Here is a 25,265-nt window from a genome sequence, read left to right as displayed (position 1 = left end):
GCCATCTTGTGAACAATCTAGCACTTGCCATTTTATAAGACCATCGATGAAATGCTTTTGGAAACAGCAAAGCTCAAGTGCAACGCAAAGTGAGAATGGGGGATTCTTAATTAATTTGATCTAGTTATAACCAAGAACAAAACCTCCTCAGGGTCAGCTTTCAAAGAATTATTCCGCTATCGCTCATCTCTGATTCTCATTTGGTCTGACTTGGGAGAGACAAATGGAGATGGAACTTCAAAGCAGAACAAGTTTGTGGTTTATTTTGAAGCTTTTCCCCCTCTTGGGAATGGTGCGTTTCCTCGATTGCCGTATTCATAATTATATTTATTGGAAGCTTGAAGATGAACTGATGTTAGATTGCCCAGTATATTGCAGTTGTGTGTCTAATTAGGGAAATGAATAAGTAATACCAGATTGCAAGAAGAGAACCCAGGAGTCCATGATTAAAAGACGACAATCCAATTTCCCCCCCAAACTTCTACATATCGTTCAGATTTCTCTTTGTAGCCATAGTAAACATATATTTCTGAAAACGAATCAGTAGCAGCCCCCATCCCATTGCAGGCCAGTTATTTTCAGAGGGATCTTGGAGTCTTAGTGCACAACCAACTAAATATGAGCCAGCAGTGTGTAGCGGGAACCAAAAAAGCCAATGCAATCCTAAACTGCATTAACACAGGGATACAATCAAGATCAAGTGGGGTACTAATACCACTCTATAAAGCCTTAGTAAGACCACACCTAGAATACTGCATCCAGTTTTGGTCACCACACTATAAAAAAGATGTTGAGACTCTAGAAAGAGTGCAGAGAAGAGCAACCAGGATGATTAGGGGACTGGAAACTAAAACATATGAAGAACGGTTTCAGGAACTGGGCCTGGCTAGTCTAGTGAAGAGAAGGACCAGGGGAGACATGATAACAGTGTTCCAATATATGTGGGGCTGCCACAGAGAGGAAGGGGTCAAACTATTTTCTAAGGCACCCGAAGGCCAGACAAGAAATAATGGATGGAAACTGAACAAGGAGAGATTCAACCTGGAAATAAGAAGAAATTTTCTGACAGTGAGAACAATCAACCAATGGAACAGAAGTTGCCTTCGGAAGTTGTGGGAGCTTCATCACTGGAGGCTTTCAAGAAGAGATTGGACTGCCATTTGTCAGAAATGGTGTAGGGTCTCCTGCTTGGGTGAAGGGTTGGGCTGACCTACAGTACAAGGTCTCTTCCAACTCTGTTAATCTCTTAATCTTCTGGATTTGAACACTGGGTACAGTCAGGTATTTTGTTCTGCTTGTTTATTTGACATATCTCTGTGCTGCTGCAGTCAAAACAAGTCTTAACAGGTAATGTAGAAGAAGACAATACGATTTAAATATTCCCAGTACAATAAAAACACATGAAGATATTTTTTTAAAAGGTGACACCGGAGCACAGAAAGCTTCTTTAAACTGACCTGGTCTTTCAAAACATCTGCAATAAACAGCAAAGCAGGAGTTGGCCTGATCTTTATTGGGCAGATGTTCCATGTTGGGGTAGAAAAGTAGCACTTCCTCACCTCAGCCCCTGAACCTCCACAATGTGTGAGGTCTGCAGCTGTTTCCCTGGCAGATCTTACTGGTCAGGCTGCTACTGACTGCAATAAATGGCCCTGCAGGAATCTGATGCTGAGCCATAAAGGGTTTTGTAGTTCAAACCTATTTGCAGGACTGAGAGGAGGCCTTAATCCCCAAGAGATGCAACTGAACAGAAATTAACGCCCAACGAAAGAACAAATGAAATCACACAGAAGGAAGGAAATTGAAAACAAAATCCTGGGGCCAGGACATACTGGATCCAAATTAAAAATTGGTTACAAGAGATCACTGGGTATCTATCAGATTGAGCTCAGACCAGAAACCTTCCTTTTAGGAATCATCAAAGATAGATTACCAAAAGAAGTAAAATATTTATTGTTACATATTATAACAGCCTCCAGAATAGCTTTTGCGCAGGTATGGAAAACACCAAACACCCCTAATGAAGAACTAATAATACATAAAGTAACGGAAAGTGCTGAGATGAATATGCTAACAATGAAATTGAAAGACAAAAATGACTCTGAATTCTTTTCAATTTGGAACAATTGGTATAAATGGCTAACAAACAGAACTAAGAAGTGAGACAAAAATTCTAATTGAAACAATCCTTAAGAAAGTAAAATAAAATTTTGTAAATTATATAAAGATATAAGAATAGTAAACATAGTTAAAGCTATTATTTAGTAGTAGACAAATGTAATACAATGTATTATGATATTTAAACCAAAAACCTGTATAGATGCCAAGAACGTTGTTGATATCATGATGTTTTATGATGTAACAAAAGAAATTTAATAAAAATATATTAAAAAAAGAAAACAAAACAAAATTCTGGGGCAGGCAATATGGGAAAATTGGACTTCCCCCTTTTGTGGTATATAAAAGCTGAAGTCAGAACAGCACAAGCGTTCAAGAGAAAAGTGCAAGGTGGACCATTGCTACCACGAATCTAAAGGATAGTTCCCAGCAGCAGAGATGGGTGAATCGATCATCTACATCCGGCATATCGAGTTGCTGGGATTTGAGAAGAGATTTTTCCCCAGCCAACACTATGTAAGTACTTGGAGGTCAACAGCCTGATTTAAGAAGCCGAATTTGACTTCTGGAGGGCTGGGAGTAGAACAAACTGATGGACTCCTTTAATAGCTCAGAAACATTATTTAAAAGTTATTCAAAATGTCTTGGAGAACAGACTCCATTCAGAGGTTAAGCATGCATTCCACTGTTAAAAGGTCTCTAGTTTAATCCAAAGTTTTGACAGTTATAGAAGGGAAGGAGAGAGGAGGGTAAACATCAGGACAGATAATATTGAGTTTGATGTTTATAAATTACCATTTCATCTCTCCCTTTAAAGGAAGATCTCTGAGACAATGATAGTTCAATGGAGCAGAATAGAATGTACAAGATAGGGAAGGGAGTGGATTTTTCAAAGAATCTTAGATGAACAGGCTTAATCAGACTTAATTTGGCCAGATAAAAACCCAACAGTTGCACTCAAGCGTCTGAACTTGGTTACTTTTTAAGCTTAATTAGATGCCTGGATGGCTTAACCTACATGAACTTATCTCACTTGGTTAGCTTCCATTTCAGTGTAGTGCACAAAATGAGAATGTTGATAAATTAAGTGTGCCAGTTAAAGGAGTGCTGTGCATTCCTTTAATTGTGAAGGAAAGAATTCATGTTCCGGGCATATGAAAAGATTGTTGTGTATTTTATATTCTGGATGAATACTGTCTCAGTATACACCCAGTAGGCCAAAGAAAAAGAAAGAAAAAGAAAATCATTTTAAATGCTGTGCTTTTCTCAGGTTTATATGTTTCTCGTGAAATGGCAAGATCTGTCAGAAAAAGTTGTGTATCGGAAGTTCACGGAGATCTATGAGTTCCATGTAAGTATGGATTGGATCTATCTATGCCACCTGAATGTTTTATTATGAGATTAGGTTTGGGGGAAGGCTGAGAAAATAATAATGCCTTGAATTAAGTTTCCACCAGTCTTAACGCTTTGAATCTAACTGCAGATTTCCCCATACATAAGTATTATTAAACATTATCTATCCCAGGTTCTTCAGAAATATTTGATAAGGGGACAAAATGCCAAATCCAGTCGAAACATCTGGCTGATTGTGTGACTAACCATAATACCCAGAGCTATGTGGGAAGGAAACTTAGGAAGGAAACTTAGGACCGGCTCTGTCCTGATTGATTGGTGAGAAGTGAGCCTAAATTTAGGCAGAATCCTTAAGGCCACCTCAATTTAATTCCATCATATTTGGCTCTCCAAAGTAGAAATTAATAGGGGGACTTTTTTTTTTTTTTTTTTTTTAGCTTAACCTACACATTTGCTGAGTAAGCCCAGCTGAGAATAACTTCGGGCAGTTAAGATGGAGAGGATTTTTTTCTCCTTTGGATAGTCCCCATATCAAGATTGGTCTTGTGTTTTCTTTTCTTTTCTTTCCTTTAAAATGCAGCTGGTTAGAATTTTTGTATCTTCCAATTTGGACAGGATTATGAAATCACGAAGCTTTCCCATGTTGTGAAAGTGGAGGAAACCCACAAAGAAGCAATTGGTTACTACTGTCTTTTTTTTTAATGTAGCCTGGTTTTTTTTTTTTAGTGTGTACGTGCATTTTTGAAAGAATTAGGAAGATACTTTCTTAGACTTCAAGAAAGACAGCCTTTTTAATTCTGTATGCTTCAACTCCCTTTCTTTTCCTGTGACTGTCCCTGGTTCCTTTTCCTAGGAAAGGAAGATCAATTTCAGGGCTGTGAGAGGCAGAGTTGGCACAAAACGCTGTTGGAAGAATGATTTGGGGTTCCAACTAGAGCCGGAGTTGTGCAGGAATAAATAAAAATGAAATCCAGACAGCTGTGAGGAAAGGTGGAATGTTTATTGCCAAAAGCATAGAGGTTTGTTTTGGGGGCAGCTGCAGAGAAATGGGACACAGCAAGATTGTTTTTATAGGGGAGTTTATCCTAGGTGTGGAAGTGCATACGTGTTGCTTCTAGGCAGGGGTGGGATTCAATTTTTTTTAACAACCGGTTATGTGGACGTGGCTTGGTGGTCATGTGACTGGGTGGATATGGCTTGGTGGTTATGTTATTGGCTGGGCGTGGCCAACTCAATATCACTCACATCGAGGCACCTGGCCTCTCATGACTGTGGGGATGCTGCAACAGTCATAAGTGTAAAAAATGGTCATAAGTCACTTTTTTCAGTGCCATTGTAACTTTGAATGGTCACTCCACACAAGCAAAGTACCAGCCAAGGAGGGGAACAAAACTCCAGAGACGTTCCAGAGACAGGAAGTCTAGTCCTGCCAAGAATGTAATTAGAGTTAATGGAGAGGCAGTTTCTGTAAGCAACACCAGAATGTTTCCTTCCTTACAGGATTAGGCCAGTAATTTCTTCTAACAACCGCTTCTCCGAACTGCTTAGAATGTTAACAACTGGTTCTAGTGAATAGGTGCGAACTGGTAGAATCCCACCCCTGCTTCTAGGGCAGGGGTGGCTAACCTTTTTTTGGCTCCTGTGCCCAAAATTGTGCGCTCGCATGCCAGCACCCAGAAGCAATGCGTGCTGGCCCCCAACGCTCCCTCTGCATGTGTGCGTGACTCCCCTGCGTGCACCACGCATTTCTGTGCATGCATGCATGATCCCCCTGTACACTGTGTGTCTCTGCACATGTGTGCATGATCCCCCATGTACTGCACATCTCTGTGCATGTGCACGATACCCCCGCATACACTGCACATCTCTGCACATGCGTGCGTCTCCCACACCCCCATGCATGCGCACCAGATACCCAACAATCAGCTGTCAGGTGGCGGCGTACGCATGCGCAGTGGGGCTCTTCCGGGCGACCTCTGCGTTCCACTTCTGGCACGCGTGCCATAGGTTCGCCATCATGGTTCTAGGGTGAAATTTGAGGGGCATGTGTGTGCATAAGTATATGCCATCTAAGATCCAAATGTGCTTTTTTTCAAGAGGCAACTGGACTTTCTGGGGTTTTTTTGAGCTGAAGAAGCTTCTTGGATGAGAAGCAAAACATCTTCAAAGAAAAAACAAGAAACTCCTCTTGCCTCTTGGAAAAAGCACCTTTTGGGACAACCATGACCTGGATGACTGAGCATCTCCATAGACATTTAGTGCCATCTACAATGTTTATTCTTGTGAACAGGCAGCTCCTCTGGGAGACTGTTTTAATTAAGTGTTTGTGTTTACAAACCTTATCCTTTGATATGTAGATTAGGTCTGAGTAATTTATGAGGAATTAGGGGTTGAGGAAGTTTGAGTAAAAGATTTCCCCGTTTGCTATTTTTACTTGATTAACTTAGTTTCAGCCTGACTATCAACTGTCTAGTGGAGACACTGATTCTCAGTCCACTGTTAATGTTTAAGCAAAGATAAAGACAGTATAAAGAATAATATATATATTGGTCATAAGACTTTCCACAATGCTAATCTAGACTAAACTGAATGTTTACGTGCAGTTTCTCCATGTTGTGAGAGCAACTATTGTTTTAAGATATCTCAGAACCAGAGGGTAGACCGTGGGAAAAGGGACAGGAATTCCCCAGACATATGCAAACAGTTATTTTTTTAAATTACAGTGATATTTGTTGTTACAGAGCTTTTCAAATAAATAATGTTGATTATTATATACAATGGTGCATATTTAGTGTTCTGACCCAAACCTTGTTCCAAGGAAACAAACACGAAACAGAGGTAACAGCAAAACTTTTTAATGATTCTTTACAAATTCCATTCCTTCACGGTTAAAAGGCTGTTTCAAATTAATTATCTCTGATAAGAACGGGCCTTGCCAAGGTGGTGCAAGGCTGCCAAGGACACTAGATAAAGTTACTAAGAAATATTTAAAGACAAAGATTCTCCAAATACCAACCAAGAGATTCCGAACGTCCACAAGGCTTGAGTGCAAAAACCTCTTTGCTTCCTGCAAATAACTCCGGTTTCTCAGCTGGCTTTTTATCTCTTAATGGGAGTGGCCATTACCTAGCAGCCTTACTCCCAAGTCACTTGTGCTGCTGCAGCTGTTCTTTCCTTCTAGCAGCCCTGCGCGCGCGCACACGCACTGGGCACAGGCTCCTCGGGGACCTCTTCATCACTGCTGCCAGCCTCCACAATCTCCGAAGGCAGCATTCCACTCCCTGATGGTCCTGGCCCATCCCTGCATCACATGCAGGCCCTTCCCCTCATCTGAGTCCTTGCTGTCCGAGACCTCAGCCGTCCGCACCTGCTGCCGGCAAACTACAACATTTGGTGAACATGGCAGCTGTAGTTCATTTGCCTGAGATTTTTGGGTTGTGAGAACCCAGCCTTGTCCCCCTCTCAGAAGCTGGTGGTGCAGGGAGAAAGTATTCCTTGCACTTCTAGAGGTGAACATGCTACCATAGATGGTGCAGGCATTCCATGTGTCATATACAGAAGGGTCTCCAACTTTGGTGACTTTACGATTTGTGGACCATAGGTGGCTGAGGAATTCTAGGAGTTGAAGTCCCCAAGCCGTAAAGTCGCCAAGGTTGGAGACCCCTGATATACACCTTAGTTAGTCTTCTAAATCTTTCTTGCTGTTCCTTAACTCTAGCATTGACTGGGCTACCTTTTACTCCAAAGAAAGGGCTGGCTCTGTCCTGGGCAAATCCTTGTCCCCGTTTTATTTTGATTTAGGCAAATTGTGTGCATAAATACGGAGGCACCATGTTATTTACAGGCTCCAATTTCTATATCAGTAGAATGTAGGATTGCTGTTTATATTTTTAAAACAAGGAATATTGGTTTCTAAATCTGTGGACAATGGATTACCCAAGGGAAAGAGCAGGCAATAAGGACTCATCAGAAATGCTTGGTGGTGGATGTGATGATGCTATCAAGCATCAGTTACTATGAACCTTCAGCTTTGAAACATGAGCTGGGGGACTTTCTGTAGCTAACTTACTAACCGGTTTTTACACTTCTAATGGGGCAAGGAAAATGTTTCCCAGTCAGAAGTCAATATCCAACACTCTTCATTTATAGAAGTAGTCTTGAATCACTATAGATTATAGCTAAATTATTAAAAATTGAGCACCCCGTAGCCTTTTAGGCAATAACTTATAGGAAGTTGCCAATTAAATTTCCGGAAAGTTTTCTACAACTATGAAGCTGGCAGAAATTTAGTAGACAGGACTCCTTTTCTGCCCCAACACTCCTGGTGTCAAAGCAATGGAGAAGCAAAAAAAACCCCACTTTCTTTAGTTTTATTAGATAATAGCACTTAATAGTGAATTGGCCTAGACTGAAACTGATCTTTTGTTCTTTTCTCTTGCTTAGAAAGTTTTGAAGGAAATGTTTCCGATTGAATCTGGGGAAATTAACACGGAGAATAGAATAATCCCTCACTTGTCATGTAAGTAACCTAACTATAGCTGCAATTAGTTGTGACAAAATTGCATAAAGTTGAAGTTGACATGGGTTAGTTCCACCTGCTAATTTCAAATATGTTTTCCTTGTCCCGCTCATGACTGTTTTTGGCATTCATATGAAGCATCTGTGGATGAACCAATTTAACTGCTTTCCTGATTGCCTAGGACAAAGGCAACATGTGGCCATTCTAAACTTGCCCTCTAGCTGCAACCAGATTTACTTCTGATGGGAGTCACTGGGAATTGTAGTTTAAAAGCATTTAAGGACTATAGGTTCTCTACTTCTGGATTAAATGAAATCAGCTAGGTTTATAACACAGAATTACCTGCTGGTCCATATAATTCATTTTTCTACTGCATAGCTTCTCCTAATTCTATCATTAGCGTAACAAAAAAAGAAAGAAATTTAATTACAATATAACAATAGCAATAGACTTATGTACCACTCCATAGTGCCTTACAGCACTCTCTGAGCAGTTGACAAATATCAGCATATTGCCTCCAACAATCTGGATCCTCATTGAACTGACCTTGGAACAATGGAAGGCTGAGTCAACTTTGAGGCAGTGATGATCGAACTGCTGGCAGTGAGCAGTTAGCTTGCAATCCTGCATTTCTAACCACTAGAGTTCCTAGTGATATAAAATTCCACAGTTGTTGTAATCTGGTACAAAACTTAGACTGTAGCTTGTTTTCCCGACACACCAGGTTTTATAGATCAAACATAACAAAGAAGGAAATTTGCGGCACATTAAACTTAAATCCCTTCTTGGTCTAAGATTTGTTCTAATCTTGCGCCAATCTAGCACTGAAGTTGTTGCCTAGTTGGATAATGGAATATCTACACGAAAATATCTAAAAAGGTTAAATCAGAGCAACTTTAACTTTTAACCTTTTTAGATACTTTTGGATATTGAGTCTTCATTGATATGTCTACAAGAAAACAGCCATGTTCAACGAGCACCAAGGATTCCACAGTTCAACCCTGAGCTGCATATATTCCCTTCTATTAGCGTTTGCCCCAATATAGAAGCAGAGCCATATGCAAACAAAACACAGCTAAAGTTCTTTCATACATGTGCCAGGTGCCATCAAGATATTTGGGCAGTACTTGTCTGGTTGCTGTAACAGTCCAGCTAGCTAGTAGAATCCCACAGCCTCTTTGTATATTCAAAGACGTCCACAAGAATTTGAGGTTTGTCAAGGTTTGTTGGACAGCACGGAAGAGGGGAGGCCACAATCAGCAGCAGAGTGGTGCAGTATCTATACTGGAAGAGGTCACACCACTTGTTTCCTTCAATTTTCCATGGGCTTTGTGGGAGGGGCTTCCTTTTATGTGTGTGTGTGTGTGTGTGTGTGTGTGTGTGTATTAATCTTACTTTAGAACATTGCTATTTTGGTTTGAGTCCTGCTTCATAATGGAAATTATGACACTGGTTTTCTGCAGTTGTAACCAGAGAGAAATTCATAAAACTAAAGAAGGCACAACAGGTATTGTCTACAGGGTTTCTCAGTCATCCAGATCATGGTTGTCCCAAAGGTGATTTTTCAAGAGGCAACTGGACTTTCTGGTTTTTCTTTGAAGATGTTTCACTTCTCATCCAAGAAGCTTCTTGGGTGAGAAGTGAAATGTCTTCCAAGAAAAACCAGAAAGCCCAGTTGTCTCTTGAAAAATCACCTTTGGGGAACACCAGGTATTGAGTAGTGTTTCCTAAGTTTTCTAGCTCCCAGTTATAAAGGCACTGAATTAAAAAAAAAAACTAGCAGCATTTCATGAAAATAACAGCAATAAACTGATGGAAAAAATTGAGTGGTTTCATCCTGAAAAGGACAGATCTCTGAAAATTCTCCCACTTGCTTACACATAAGCTATTTTAACGAACAAATTATCTTTGTTATTACTGGATTATTGACCTGTGACTGAAATTCTATCTTAAAAGCCAGATCTTCTTCCAACCACCAGATTTCTGGAACTTTATTAAAGTGGAACTGAGACCATGATAGGTTCAAAAGAAATCTTTCCTTAAGATTTTCTGGCTTCCTTAAACTGAAGGTTTCGATATTTTCACGATGTGGCCAGATTTACACTAATTTTGGGAAAGGAATGATCAAATCATTACATATGTGTGCAAGTTCTGGGTTTTTGCACACTAACCTAACATGATATGTAGAAGTCTCCTGGAAAAGTTGTATTATGGGCCAGAGGCAGGTGACTGATAACCAGTGGCCAATACATTGTCAATGCTGATGATAGGTGGCTTCTGAATTTGGGGCCCATGCTTGCAAGCAAGCAGCCTTGAAACTGCCTTGTATTGAATCCATTCTATCATAGCAGCCCAGCAGTTATGAGAACTCCTTCTTCATATTTCTCCTGCTTTCTTTGTCTCTAGCCTCTCCTGGCAGGAACAGATTGTTGGGAAGTTCTGCCTTAGAGCATTGATTGAGACCTGCTTTCAACTATCATTCTAAGCCATTACTTAATCGTGGTTTGCTGATTGACCACATTTGGTTGGGTTCACACAACTTCCTACCCACCATAAACATTCATAAAAGCCAGAACTGTAATTCATATACCAGGCTAAATCCAAGCTAAACAAGCTGCATTTATTGCCCAGAGAATGGAATGTTGTCAGGCTGCCATCATATGCTTGAACTTTGCAATTTTGCATTCTCTAGCTGTCAGTCTGACATGAACTATGGGGGCAGGCAACCGGACAGGAAGGGGAAAATGAAACTGATGAAATTGATGGGAAGAAGCCTGCCTCTTAGAGACAAGTTCTCAAGGTCATTACCCTGGAAGAAGAATGCATGACCAGTTTCAAAAACACCTCTTTCAAAATTGACTGAATGATGATGGGGACCATCAATGGGAAGTATCTAGGAGGGGAAAATTAAATTTACAGATTTGGTGCGCAAACTTCAGTTCTGGCTTTGCTATATTGTAATCCACTTGGCTTTTAGTAAAAAAACCCGTTTCCCCGAAAATAAGACCCAGCTGGAAAATAAACCCTAGCATGATTTTTTGGGGATGTTCGTAATATAAGCCCTACCCCAAAAATAAGCCTCAATTAAGATCGTCAGCCAGATGGATGCATTTAGTACCATATTTCCATGAAAATAAGACATTGCCTGAAAATAAGCCCTAGTGCGTCTTTTGGAGCAAAAATTAATATGAGACCCGGTCTTATTTTCAGAGATATCTTTCACTACAAATGGAGTTGAGGGTCTTTCTTAACTAAAGGACCAATTCGAGGCAGGTCTGACTAATGTCTTCAAAGATCTTCTATTTCACTCAACTCACAATCTGAATTGTAGAATATGATTATGGCATTTCTGAAAGGTGACCCATTCCTTGTAGAGTTTAGCTTACCCTCTTTCCTTTCATTTCCTTTCCTTCCTTTTCTCTTGCTGGAAGCTCAAAACACACAAAGAGGGAGAAATGTCCAAGAGTTGAGAACGTGGGACAAAATCTCTGTCTTGGATTTTGGGGAAATACACCAGTTTAGAATTGGGTATTCTGGAACAGATGGATAATGAGCCACACCTGAGATAAGATGTATTTGCTTCCTTTCTCTGTCTAGCTCCAAAGTGGTTTGACAGCCAACGCGCCACTGAAAACCGTCAAAATACTCTGTCCGAGTACTTCTCTGCCTTGATCAATCTTCCACGCAAGATCTCCCGTTGTGTGCACGTCTTAGACTTCTTTAAAGTCAGACCAGAAGATTTGAACCCGTCTACGGCAAACCAGTGAGTATTGGCCAGGCTCTGGAAGATGTAGATTGGGACCATCCATGTTTTGTGCAACCATTGCTTATAGAATCAACCACAGTTGCTTGATAAATATGGTAAGCCACTCACAGTGGCTTACAATCATGGCTGCGTCCCAGATTATACATGTACTATATGCAAAATGAAATGATTGAATTCATGCAGCACAGTAAGCCCAAAACAAAGAAAACTACATAATGCATGACTGCAGGTATAGATTTAAATGGAAACTAGAACTACAATAGGGAATGGTTTCTTTCTTATTGTGACCCTGGCATTGACATTATTGGCATCCATGTTTGCCCTGTGTGTTACCAAGTGGTTTTTCTGGACAATGCAACAACCTCTGCAGATTTAGATAGGAACATTGCTGGAGGAGATAAGGAGGATAACAAGGAAGGAAATTCCCTAAAAGTTATTCATTGCCAGAAACACAATCGAAGCTGGCAGGTGGCTCTATTCAAACAAAGTCTTGCCCAAATAAAGGATTTTTATTTTATATACAATCTACCTAACCCTTAGTGGGGGTAAGCGCCACATGAAATGGCCCAGCGCTTTGCAATCTCAGAGTCTGAGGACATTTATTTTGGGAAGTCCTGCAGCGAAGCCAGAATTGCAAAAATGAAACAAAAAAATCCACTTTTTTGTCTGTGTGTGATGCAAGAGTGTAGTTCTGCAGAGCTTCTGGGCAAATTATTTCTGCAAATGTATTGCCTCATTCTTTCTCCAGATCCTGAATTTTCTTTTATTAGTTTGAGAGGCTGCACCAGATGGCCACAATCCACCATGTTTGGGGCTTAAGAGGGGAAAAATAGATGCCCTTATGTCTCTGTATTTCGCTCCTTCACATCTCCAGATTCCTCTCCAAATATAATCAAAAGACTGAAACTTTTGGCCCACCTGGAATTTGTACTTTATCAATTGGAAGCTCAGTTGATAAAGAGCAACATGCCCAAGGATCCTGCTGTTTTCTTTTCTTAGCCAGCAACTAGTGGAAATACAAAGTCTCAAAGAGCTTGGATATTTCCTCTTGTATGGTGCAAAGTGACTGGCAAGTGAGGGGGAAACAGTAGCATTATGGAACTACCCACCTACAATTTTGAAAGTTTTGCATTTTGTTTAGAACTTACCACTTCTTCTTCCTTTCTTCAGCTACTGCTGCAGCTACTGACCATGATCTAAAGACTTTGAGGAAGAATCTTATTGCAAATTTATGGGAGAGTGTATCACACTGCTTGCAATGTGATTTTTAATGCAAATAGAATGATGGCTTAGCAGCCAGAGAGCTTTCCCTTGTATAAATCCTCAGTTGTTTTCTTGATCATATGCTCATCAAGTCAAGGTCAACTGTTAGCCACCATATGTGTAGATTTCCCTAGGATGGTCAGTTATTTTTTTTATTAATGCATAAATTGCTCTGAAGTATGCTCTTGATGCTGGCTGGGGAATTCTGCTTGTTGAAGTCCACATATTTTAAAGTTGGCAAGATTGAGAAACGTTGCCTTGCAGGGTAGGGGCTTTTAAATGTCAGCTCCATCCTTTATATGGTATCTTAGAACACATTGCAGTTAGCAACTTTGGATGCATTTAAACGAATGTTCCCCCACTTAATGTTTTACAAAACCCCATCAAATTCTCAGAAACCCTCAAGATTCTACAGGACTCTCTTTGAAACTCCCTGGATCAAAGCATAGAATTCGATCAACCTCACTACACCTTCACCAGGCTCAGAGGCCAGCTGAGGAATAAGGAATAATTCAGTGGTTTGCTGAAGGCATTTACATTGCTGGCTAATCAGTGATGCTTGAGATAGTAACAAGTCTGTTCCTTACTCCCTGCAGCCCCAAGAAACCAGAAACATTCATGATGCCATATGATTCAAAGAAGATTGCAACAGGTAAGTCGATGTTCCTGAGTCAGTTGCATCTGTGTTGAGAATGAAAGGGTGCTAGGATGTTTCTGCATTAAATCTCGGCTCCCTAAGGCATCCGGTGCCCACTGTGAGGTAAAACAGAATACCAGATTAGATAGCTCTTTGATCTGTTCCAATGGAGGATTCCTATCTCTAAGGCTGCCCTTCCTGCAGGATTTTATTATTTCTTTCAAGAAGTTTTAATTCATAGTTTATCCTGAGGACTAGACACTTGTATTTAAAGAAGAATAGCATTGGGGAAAAACTTTGACAAATGAAAGCTCTCAATGTTCAAGTCTAGCTTTTAGGTTACACGAAATCTCCTATTTTACTAATTCTAGAAATTATCTCTTCGTTTCTGGAAATAATATCTTCATACCAAGTAAGCTGTTTAGATTCCCCCTTTTTAATTGAAGTGGCACAAAATAACATATATTGTGGTAAATAAACTAAATAAATAAACTGGGATTACCCCCTTGCAAAAAGACAGTCCCCGCTCTCAGGTTTACAACTGTGGCAAGAAAAAGGGGACAGGAAGAAAAGAGGGGAAGATGGACACAAACCAGAGATGATCCCATTTCCCTTTTTAATAGCTCATGGCTAACCTCATTCCGTTAAATGTTGGTTACAACTGAGTCCTCCGGGTTTCTCATGGCAAAAGTTTCTCCTTTTCTGTAGACATCACGGGCCCAATCATCCTACAGACCTACCGTGTGATTGCTGACTATGAGAAGAACTCCAGCACTGAGATGGCCATGAAGGTGGGGGACATAGTAGACGTGGTGGAGAAGAGCGAGAGTGGTAAGAAAATAGCTGGCGACATTTCCACCCCCCTCATCTTGCGTCGAATTGGGTCTTTTGCTCAGTGGGGAAAAACAACCACCCACCCTTCTTTTTGGTTATTCATTTCAGGATGGTGGTTTTGTCAGCAAAAGAATAAACGAGGTTGGGTACCAGCTGCTTATCTAGAACCAATGGATAGTCCAGATGAAGCTGAAGAACAGGAGCCCAACTATGCAGGTAAAGGAACTTTACTGTTGGATTTGAAGAGGTCCTCAGGCTAAGGCCCATGCAGAGCAAGGCCCAAGTTTAGCTCTAGAAGGTAGAGGTAGTCCTCAGCTTATGACCACAATGAAGACTGGAGCTTCTGTTGCTAAGCGAACGGTTATTGAGTCAGACCTGATTTAATGACTTCTTTTACCACAGGCATTGTGTGATTTCCTATGGTCATTAAGTGAATCACACAGTTGTTAAAATGAATCCAGCTTCCCCCATTGACTTTGTGAAAGCCACAAAGGGCAGTCAGGTGATTTTGAGATGCCGCAACTATACACGCTGGTTGCCCAGCACCCAAATTTTGATCATGCGACCGTGGGGATGGTCATAACTGTGAGGACTGGTCATACGTCACTTTTTCAACACTATTGTCACTTTGAACAGTTGTTAAACAAATGCTCGAATAAGTTTAGGCCTACCTGTATTGCATTAAAAAAGAAAAGGAAATGATTTAGGTATTCATATTATAAAATATGGGAAGGATGTCCCCTCATTGCTTCATTCCTTTCAGATTTTAATGTAGTATATTAAAATAATCAGCAACAAAGGCCAGACTGGTCTGAAAACACAAAGCCAGATGTGGCTCAGTCTATCAACCATAGAACAAGAAATGATAATAAACCTTTGTTAGTTTAATTTAAAGCAAATATAATTGGTTTAGACAAAGGAACTGAAGACTCTTTATCCCAAGGGTTGTGAGGATTAAAAAAGGGAGGTATGGCATTGTAAGATTTCTAAAAGTGCACTTTATGTATATTATACCTTATGTAATATATGTGAAAGAAATCAATAATAAAGAATACTACGATATATCTGCAAAATTTACTGCAATATTTATTAATGATCAACGCATAGTACAGTATGTGTGTTTCAGTGATCAATAAGCAATGAAAATATCAATTTATTAATCAATATTGAGTAAAATTTAAAATAAATACGATCAAATTAATATAAGGTGAAATGGGATGGCTTTGGAAAGTCTGGTTATACTTAAGCTGCATGAATCAGCAGTAAGTTACTGTAAACATTGCATTTCCTTAACATAAAATCATGCATTTTTGTAAAAAAAAAAAAGTTGCCATTAATGAACTTCCTTCCTGCATTTTTTCTTTCGGGGCTAACTAAAAGAAATCTAGTCTGTTTTGAAAACACACATTAACGATCCAAATTGTTTAGCCTATTTTCCCATTAAAATGCCTCACTAACTGATAAAATATTCACCATTAAAAAAAGACATTTAAAAGAGGTTGCTGGTTGAAGCTAATTTAAATGAAATATAAAAAAAATATGAATTAAGTTGGAAGCATTTATTATACCTCAGAATTTGTTTCATCTCTCTAATTTGAGTTCGTCCCTTTTTTTGCCTTTCACGCTTTGAATGCATAAGCAGGTTTTCACCCTCCACAGTCCAATCTGTAAAAGGGGTAGCTGAGGGAAATCAAGATTTAAAACAGGAATGAAAGCAGTTAAATGTTTTTGGGGGCACCTGATATCAGTTTCAACTCAGAATCACTTCTTACAAGATGGGTGACTGTATAAATTTGATCAATCAATCAAATAATCTCTCTTCTTGCAAGGTGAGCTCCATGTTGTCCGAAAAGGTTACACAGCTGCTCAGGAAGACGAGATTTCCCTGAAGGAAGGAGAAACCATAGAAGTTATCCATAAACTGCTTGATGGTTGGTGGGTAGTCAGGTAAGGCTTCATTCAGCCATGACTCTTTTCAGAATGGAAGCAATGGAGATGTTCTGTCCTTGAACTTCTCACAAATTGTTCCCTTGCAAATGCGCCGGGACAAATTTCAGAATTCTGACCGTGGAATCTAGTTGCCAGAGTCCTAACTTGCTTGGAGGACACCTCATTTGAAGGCCCCTGCGGCTGAATGTGGGAATGACACTCATCAATGCCGGCTTTCTTGGATGAGAAGCAGAACACTTGTCACTTCAGAGTTTGAGGGCCTCTTTGGGGATCTATCTGGGTATTTATTCTGTGTATTTATTCTTGCCTTTTAAGCATCACACTGAAAATATAATAATACGTGGACATTGGACAATTACAGTTCATTTTCTGTCTCCGTGTATTGTCAAAGGCGTGGGAATCAACCACTGGGTAAGCAATAGCCCTGCAAAATTTCTATCAAGGGTTTTTCCCAGTCTACCTCGGAATTAACCTTGGAATTCTGCCACAAGTCAAACAAACAAACAAAAAAAAAAAAAAAAACACCACAGGAAAGTCCAGTTCCCTTTTGGAAAAAGCACTTTTGGGACAACCATGACCTGGTTGATTGAAAATCTCCATAGCCCTAAATCCAGTCTAATTATTTTAAGATCCTCGAATCCCTAGTCTGCTATGATGAATCTGTCAAAATCAATTTTCTCCAGTTTGGTTTCTGTCCAGTTTCTAGTCATGTTTTTTGAGTTCTTCCTCTCTCCCATATATGAAGTCATCTGTGAGTGGGGTTGGAGTGCTTTAGGGTGAAATTTGTGAGTGTAGTCTTTTCGTCTTTAGTCATAACTCAGAGGCACAGGCATGACTTGTGGGCAGAAGTTCTAGATTAATTCTGAGGTAGACTGGGGAAAACCCTTGACAGAAATTTTGCAGGCCAATTGCTGACCCAGTGGTTGATTCCCACGCCTTTGACAACACAAGGAGACAGAGAGAGAACTGTAATTGTCCAATGTCCACGTATTATTATATTTTCAGTGTGATGCTTAAAAGGTAAGTCTCAATCAACACAGAATATATACCCAGATAGAGGCCAAAGAGGCCCTCAAAAATCTGAAGTGATAGATGTCTATGGAGATTTTCAATCATCCAGGTCATGATTGTCCCAAAGGGGCTTTTTCAAGAGGTAACAGGACTTTCTGGGCTTTCTTTGAAGATGTTTCATTCCTCATCCAAGAAACTTCTTCAGAAGTGACAGGTGTTAAAAAGAGGAAGTCTTAGCTGACAGCCATGGATAAGCATTTATGTATTGCAACACTGAATTAAGTTCAGAGCTAAATTAATCAGTGTGTGGGAGATAGCCCTGGAGCATGACATATTCTTTCCTCTTTTTTGTAATAAGTTTTTACTTTATTTTATAACATACAAAAATTCCAATTTTAATTGAACAGTGTCTGGGGACAAATCATTTTAGGAAATAATAATCACAGTATTTACAACAATATTCATTGCATTAATATCAATTATATTAATGTTAAAAACCATAATAATCATACTATTTATTTAACCAAGTTAAAGTATCTTACTTATATCACTAATCCTTTCATATATTTCCCTGTTTCTAGCTCCTGTTTTTGTTAGTTAACCATTGATAAAATAAGTCTCAAGTCAAAAAATATTCAGTTTCTTCCTTTTCTTTAATGATAAGTGTTAGCTTATCCATTTCTGCACATTCTAATATTTTTCTAATCACATCTTCATCTGTTGAGATCTCTTCACTTTTCCATTGTTGTGCAAATACTATTCTCGCTGCAGTCAATACATGTAAAATCAGATATACATTCCCTTTCTTATATCTGTCTGGTAGAATGCCCAGCAAAAATATCTCTGGTTTGAAATCGATATATTGTTTTATCATTTTTTTCAAGCCATGTATGTATTTTTGTCCAATATTTTTTTGCTTTTTGACATGTCCACCACATATGATAGTATGAACCAGGTATCTGGTGGCATTTCCAACATTTTGCAGATTTATCCTTAAACATCTTTGCAAACCTTGAGGGTGGACAATGCCATCTATCAAACATTTTATAAAGATTTTCTTCGTATGCAGTAGACATTGCATTGTTAATTTATAATTTCTATCCCATAGCTCTGCCATTAATCTAACTCAATTGAATAGCCAAAGTTTTAGCCCATACTATCATCGTCTCTTTTACTTGTTCCTCTTCCACCCTGATACTGAACAAATAGCTACCTATTTTCTTTATTAAGACATATTCTTATTCTGTTCAGCATTATATGCCAATAGAGGAGAATATATGTAGATCAGGGTTGAACTGTGGAATCTTTGGTGCTCTCGGAGTTTGGTTTTTGGCTTCCAGATATTTTCTTACCCAAATAGGTAACATCATCAGTATTTAATGTACACTTTATCTTTCTTAGAAGGATCTTGCTATGCAGTGCGACCAAAGTTCAAGCTATCTCTCTTTGTTTATTTTTATGCCTCAATGAAATGGTCTTCTTAAATCTTAGGAAGGATGAGATCACAGGCTACTATCCTTCAATGTATCTGCAGAAAGTAGGAGAGGAAAACATGACCGAGAACAACCCGCTGAGGAATAAAGCAGCACCCCCTCGAAGGTATAGTTGGCCTCTCTGGAAGTTCATTTGTTTGTTTTGAAGTGTTGAATTAAGATGGGTGAAACCAAACTTCAAGTCCATCCTCAGCCTTGGAAACTCACTGGGAGATTTTGGGCTGTCAGCCTAGCCTACCTCACAGGTTCTTGTGAGGACAAAATGAAGAGAGTTCTCTTTAGAATCAATTTGGAGCCCCTAGATGTAAATGTAAATCAAGAATTATTTTACTTTGGCCTTTTGGCCATAAGTAGACATTGTCATGTCCTTGTCAAGACTAATCTCTGAACCACGGGCTCAGATAAATGCTGGTTAATTCAGCAGGAAGTCAGCAAGATTCATATTTTCTCGGGTCAAAGAAAATATGAGATTTTAAGCCTGGGAAATTAGCCAATTGCATAAAATCCCATAATAAAAAAAAACTGGGATGAAGCAGCCAAAGAATCTGACATTTTGCTCAATGCAAGATCCAGATCAAATCATCCCTAGCCAATGGAACCATGGGGTTTTTTATAGGAAAATATGTGGAGTTACTCCACTTGGAAACATTGAGAATATTAATCCATACACAAGGAAAATGCTAGGTTGGAGGAACCTGCCTTAGCAGAGTCTAGCATTGTTATTTGTGTGCTTATAGTTTCATTGATGATTTTCCTTTCCTTTGGATGACCGGGCAGGTCCAGCATCAGCAACATCAAGAGCATCCACAAGCAAAGTCGCAAGCAGATTAGCCAGGAGACGTATAGGCGGAACAGCGTGAAATACATGCAAAGCAGAAAGAAGCTGAAGAACAAATTCTTGGGCAAAACCAATATTATCGGTAAGTGTGGGAGCTTCGGAAAAATGTCCTTCCAAAATCTCTAATTTGGTTAAATATGTAAAAGTGACAAGGCACAAAATGGCCTTCTCTGACCACCTAAGCCAATGTTTATCCAGCTTGGCAACTTGAAGAGGGGTAGGACTTCAACTCCCAGAATTCCCCAGCTGGTGATTTGCTGGCTAGGGGATTCTGGCTAGGGGATTCTCCATCATCTTCAAGTTGCCAAAGTTAAGAAACATTGTTCCAAGCCTTGGTAAATTTGGTTTCTTCTGAGTTTTGATTATTTCCTCTTTTTAACATGGCTGCCCAACTCAAACGACATGACACTAGGCATTGGGCACAAATCACCAGCCAGGGAATTTTGGGATTTGAAGTCCACTCATCTTCAAGTTGCCAAGGTTGGCAAACATTAACTCAAACATTTAACTCTGGCTAAGCAGATTCTTTCCTCTCCTTTTATTGATACAAATGTCTTCATATGGAATATTTTCATGGAATATTTGACCTGACATGATAGGCAACACAATTATTAGCCTACTCTAATATTGTGGCAAATTAAGCCTATGAATATTAATTCTCCAAGGGCCTCAGGGTTGCACCTTTATAGATGCCAGATCTGAAAGAAAGAAGGTCTTGCTTTTCTCCATCACAAATCAGGAAATCAGTTTGGAATGATGTAAAAAGTTTTGCTGTATCATCTCAAGGCTGTTTTCCCCTCCCCTCCATTTTATTTTATACAGAGGAAAAAAATGAAAATGATGAACCCAAACCTGCAATTCCTCCGAGACCCAGTAAAGATTTGCTTCTGATTCGTTGTTCTGAGAGCACAAAGAAAAAAATCCAGTGAGGAAGAAACGGAGGAATTTATCGCTCCATCTTTGCTACCATCACTAAAAAGAACTTGAAAGGATCTAAAAAGGATCACCTGACGACCTCTGTTTTTGGAAGAGTTATTGCAAATGATGTCTAGTGATCCCTTGCAGCTCTTGTGTTCAGAGAGTATGATCCTTTTTCTACTTCTTGACCAATCTTACAGGGGAGAGAAGTGTTTAGAACATAAGAATAGCACATGGTTATTACAATTCTACAATAGTTATATAATTATAATTGGGCATAGAATTTAGCACTAATGACTTGCAATTTTTTCTACAGAGTCTCTTATTGTCTAATCCAGGGGTAGTCAACCTTTTTATACCTACCGCCAACTTTTGTATCTCTGTTAGTCGTAAAATTTTCTCTAACCGCCCACCGGTTCCACAGTAATGGTGATTTATACAGTAGGGCAGTGGCCCCCAACCTTTTTTGTCCCACGGCCCGGTACCAGCATCACAAAATGATCCACGGCCCGGTACCGGCATCAGCATGCACGACCAAGGCAAGGAGAGCTGAGCAACCGGCCAGCCAGCTGTCCCCCGCTTCTCCCAGCCACCTTCAACTCCTCCTTTGTACCTTTGTCGATGGGCTTTTCGGGCTCTTTCTTAATCTCCTCCTAACGCGAGACTCCATCGCCATCGGGACGGCTCTTCGTTCAAAGCCCCCCCAACGAAACTAAGGCGCAAGGATTCCTTCAGCACCCAAATGCCACTTTCCAACTGACGACCGACAAGCTCACCCGGAAGCACTTTCTCAAGCGCCGTCGAAACAAGATGGCAGCGCCCACTTCTTTGCGGCCCAGTAAAAAATGATCCACGGACCGGTATCGGTCCGGGGCCCGGTGGTTGGGGACCACTGCAGTAGGGGACAAAATCCCTATTGCCCACCATGAAAGCTGGAATGCCCACTAGTGGGCGGTAGGGACCAGGTTGACTACCACTGGTCTAATCAATTGAATCAAGGTGGTACAAGCTATTTTGAATTGAATTAAGTATGTTGTAAGAATGGCATTCATGCACCATTCTTGGCCATTTTAAGTCCTGATAAGTAGTATTTTTCCTACATTCAAAGTCTGCTGAGTTTTCACTTCCATTTAGTATTTTGTTTGAGGGGTGTTATTTGTCTGTGGTTTAGCTCCTTTGGTTAGTTTGGGTTCAATATGTTAATGAAACTACATGGTAGGTTTAGATTTTATGATTAGTTTATTATATATGACTAATTTCATTGGGATTGTAATTTATAAATATATGACAGTATATTTTATTCTTTTTGCATGTGTCTAACTACTGTTTAGTTTTCATCTGATTTTTTTATTGTAGTTACAACATTAAAATTGTTTTTTTCCCCTGAAAAACAAGAAAAAGTGTTGCCATAGCCACAGAGTGAGTGAGTGAGCACACATGTCTTTAGATGTTGTAAATTTTGATCAGTGGGGTAGCTGGCACTAAGGGGTAGACACGTGCATTGAGCTTATGATTATTAATTATGATGCACGTCTATCAACTTAGTGTATTTATTTTTCATGGGCCAAAGGTTGTTACCCATGCATAAGATAGATTGCTTTCTAAAATACGTTTTGAGTAGATGGGATCTTGCTTTACATCTACTGTATTGCACTTGTAACATCTGTGACTATATAATATAATATATATATAATAAATATATAATAAACAAGCTGGGATAAACAAGCGGGCCTTTAGTCTTCTTTTCAGCAAGTCATTCCAATCAAACAGCAGTGGTTGTGACACAAAGGAAAACCTTCTGTTGTACTTCCGACCAGCAGATTGCTCAAAAAAGCCCCTTGCATAAGATTCTGTGCAAAAAAGAATTTGCAAACATTTAAGAAAGTGACTGTTTTTGAGGAAAGTTGACCAACAAATGAATTTTCAACCGCAAGGTTGGGTAGGATCTCACAGCCTCTCCAGTTCACCATTTCAGCTTCCAGCCAATCCTATGTGTGGCTGTCTAGAAGTTAATAAAAACTTGGTTTTCCTAAAAGGTCTTGGGACTGGCTGTGAAACCACAGCCTACTTCATAAGTGTTTGTGTGTGTGCATTTTTTAAATTATTCCATACACCTTGTTAATATTTTTGTTATAAAATTTTCAATTATATTTTCCAGATAGCTGTTTTAATCTCACTAGACAGAGAGATGGTGGCATATACAATACATACATACATACATACATATACAATACATACATACATACATACATACATACAACTGTCAACTGCCTGGAGTCCATGAAGATTGGGAGCATTGATGAACTGCATTAATTTTTCTTAAATGCCTTTCTGCAGAACTTTCTTTCCATCTTTCCCTTTTTCCAGTTGATAAGCAATATAGCTATTTATTTAGTTATATTTATTTATATCCTGTCTATATTATTTTTACAAATAATTCAAGGCAGCGAATGTATCCAACACACCTTCCTCTTCCTGTTTTTCCCCACAACAACAACCCTGTGAGGTGGGTTGGGCTGAGTGATTGGCCCAAAGTCAACCAGCTGGCTTTCATGGATGAGGCAGGACTTGAACTCACAATCTCTAACTTTCTAGCCTAGCTTAGTCCCTTAGTCACTAGACCAAACTCTCTCTGTGGTCAGTTGGATGCTTGAACATGGTTCCTGCTCTTGTGCTATATGTCTGCCATCTTTTTGCTTTTAGGAATAAATATTTCTTCTTTCTTCACAGTCTCAATGGTCCAAACTTCCTTCCACCACTCCCCCCACCAGGTCCAGCAAACCCCCACTGGAGTTTGACATACCTCATTTTTATAATTTTTATAGTTTTTATAATTTTTATAGAATTTTTATAGCCTGTGGTCCGATCTAAGCAGAGTTCACAAAATTGTCTGCTATAACATCTTGCCTGTCAACAACTTCTTAGCCTGAATCACAATAATGCACAGGCAAACAACTGACACAAACTCAAGGTAAACTGATGCAAACTCGATTGTAGAAAATACGACTTCAGCAACAATGTGGTCAATGCCTGGAATGCCCTACCCGACTCCGTTGTTGTAGCCTCAACCCCTCACAGCTTCAACCTCAAACTGTCTACCGTGGACCTTGGTGGTCCTTAAAGGGGGCATGTATAAGCGCACCAGTGTGCCTACCGTCCCTGTCTTACTGTCCCCATTTATCTGCATTTACTCCTTTTGTTCTTGTTTATGTTCATATTTATACTTGTTACCTTGTACATGTTTGACAAACAAATAAATACAATAAAAATAAATAAATATTCTTATGCAGCCCCAGCTCGAGTTGGAACCCCAAATTATTCTTCTGACAAAGGACTGGGGATGTGTGTGAGACGATAGCCATGTCCCAATATTTAAGGGGCTTGCCACAAAGAAGAGGGAGCCAACTTATTCTCCAAAGCAGCTTAAGGCAGGTCAGGAAGTAATGGATGGAAACTCATCAAGGAGAGAACAAAGGAGAAATTTCCTGATAGTTAGAACAATTAATCAGTTGAACAGCTTGCTTCCAAAAGTCCTAGATGCTACAACACTGGAGGTTTTGACTACCACTTGTTTGAAATAGTATTGTCAAGATTCAGGCAGTTACTCCAATTAAATCATGAGCCTCGAACCACACTCCCAAAACTAAAAATATTTATTTGAAGTTAACATTCTACCTCCTATATTTACCTGGGTGTAGCCAACTCTGAGATACGTAATTCACTGTCATCCTTGATCCTGCTTCCTCCCACATTTTGTATACACGTTTTATAGTTGACAAGTATATGGTTTCTTGCTTGAGCAGGGGTTTTTATTTATTTATTTTTATTTATTTATTTTTATTTGTCAGTTGCTTACAAGATAATAGGTATGAGTAAAAACATAGTTATGAATACATGGATAAATATAAGAAAAATAAAAAAAATAAAAGAAACAATAGGACAGGGACGGTAGACACGTCAGTGCGCTTATGCATGCCCCCTACAGACCTCTTAGGAAAGGGGTGAGGTCAATAGTAGAAAGTCTAAGGTTAAAGTTTTTGGGGTTTGGGGAAAAAAAACCACAGAGTCAGGTAGAGTATTCCAAACATTGACCACTCTGTTGCTGAAGTCGTATTTCTTGCAATCAAGTTTGGTGCGATTAACCTTGAGTTTGTATCTATTGTTTGCTCTAGTGTTGTTATGGTTGAAGCTGAAGTATTCATTGACAGGTAGGACACTGCAATGTATGATTTTATATACTATATTTAGATTGGACCGAAGGTGGCATAGTTCTAGGTTTTCTAGGTCTAGAATTTTGAGTCTGGTGGCATAAGGTATTCTACAATGAGTAGAGGAGTGGAGAACTCTTCTTGTAAAATATTTCTGGACTTTCTCAACTGTGTTAATATCAGATACATAATGTGGGTTCCAGACTGATGAGCTGTATTCGAGTATTGGTCTAGCAAATGTTTTGTATGCTCTAGTTAGTAGTGTAATATTACCAGAGAAAAAGCTACGTAAGATTAGGTTAACAACTCTTAACGCCTTTTTGGCTATGTAGTTACAGTGGGCTCTAGCACTTAGGT

At 39.5% G+C, this 25,265-nt stretch overlaps 1 protein-coding gene across 1 annotated transcript; it reads left to right on the top strand.

Annotated features, from left to right (window-relative positions):
• Nucleotides 1-2,484: 2,484 nt before the first annotated feature.
• NCF1 (neutrophil cytosolic factor 1) lies at nucleotides 2,485-22,422 on the top strand. The gene is made up of 11 exons (XM_026672360.2): nucleotides 2,485-2,634; nucleotides 3,389-3,469; nucleotides 7,915-7,990; nucleotides 11,588-11,753; nucleotides 13,616-13,671; nucleotides 14,365-14,487; nucleotides 14,599-14,706; nucleotides 16,320-16,437; nucleotides 18,943-19,050; nucleotides 19,722-19,864; nucleotides 20,605-22,422. The coding sequence occupies exons 1-11, from the start codon at nucleotides 2,557-2,559 to the stop codon at nucleotides 20,709-20,711; spliced, it is 1,164 nt and encodes a 387-aa protein (XP_026528145.1). The 5' UTR covers nucleotides 2,485-2,556; the 3' UTR covers nucleotides 20,712-22,422.
• Nucleotides 22,423-25,265: the final 2,843 nt, after the last annotated feature.

The sequence above is a fragment of the Notechis scutatus genome, chromosome 1 (genome assembly GCF_049901735.1).
Source record: "Notechis scutatus isolate UNSWTSFEM ecotype Mainland chromosome 1, rNotScu1.2, whole genome shotgun sequence".
NCBI lineage: Eukaryota > Metazoa > Chordata > Lepidosauria > Squamata > Elapidae > Notechis > Notechis scutatus.
The sequence above is the reverse complement of the archived record's forward strand: the minus strand, read 5'-3'. Positions and strand labels throughout refer to the sequence as shown.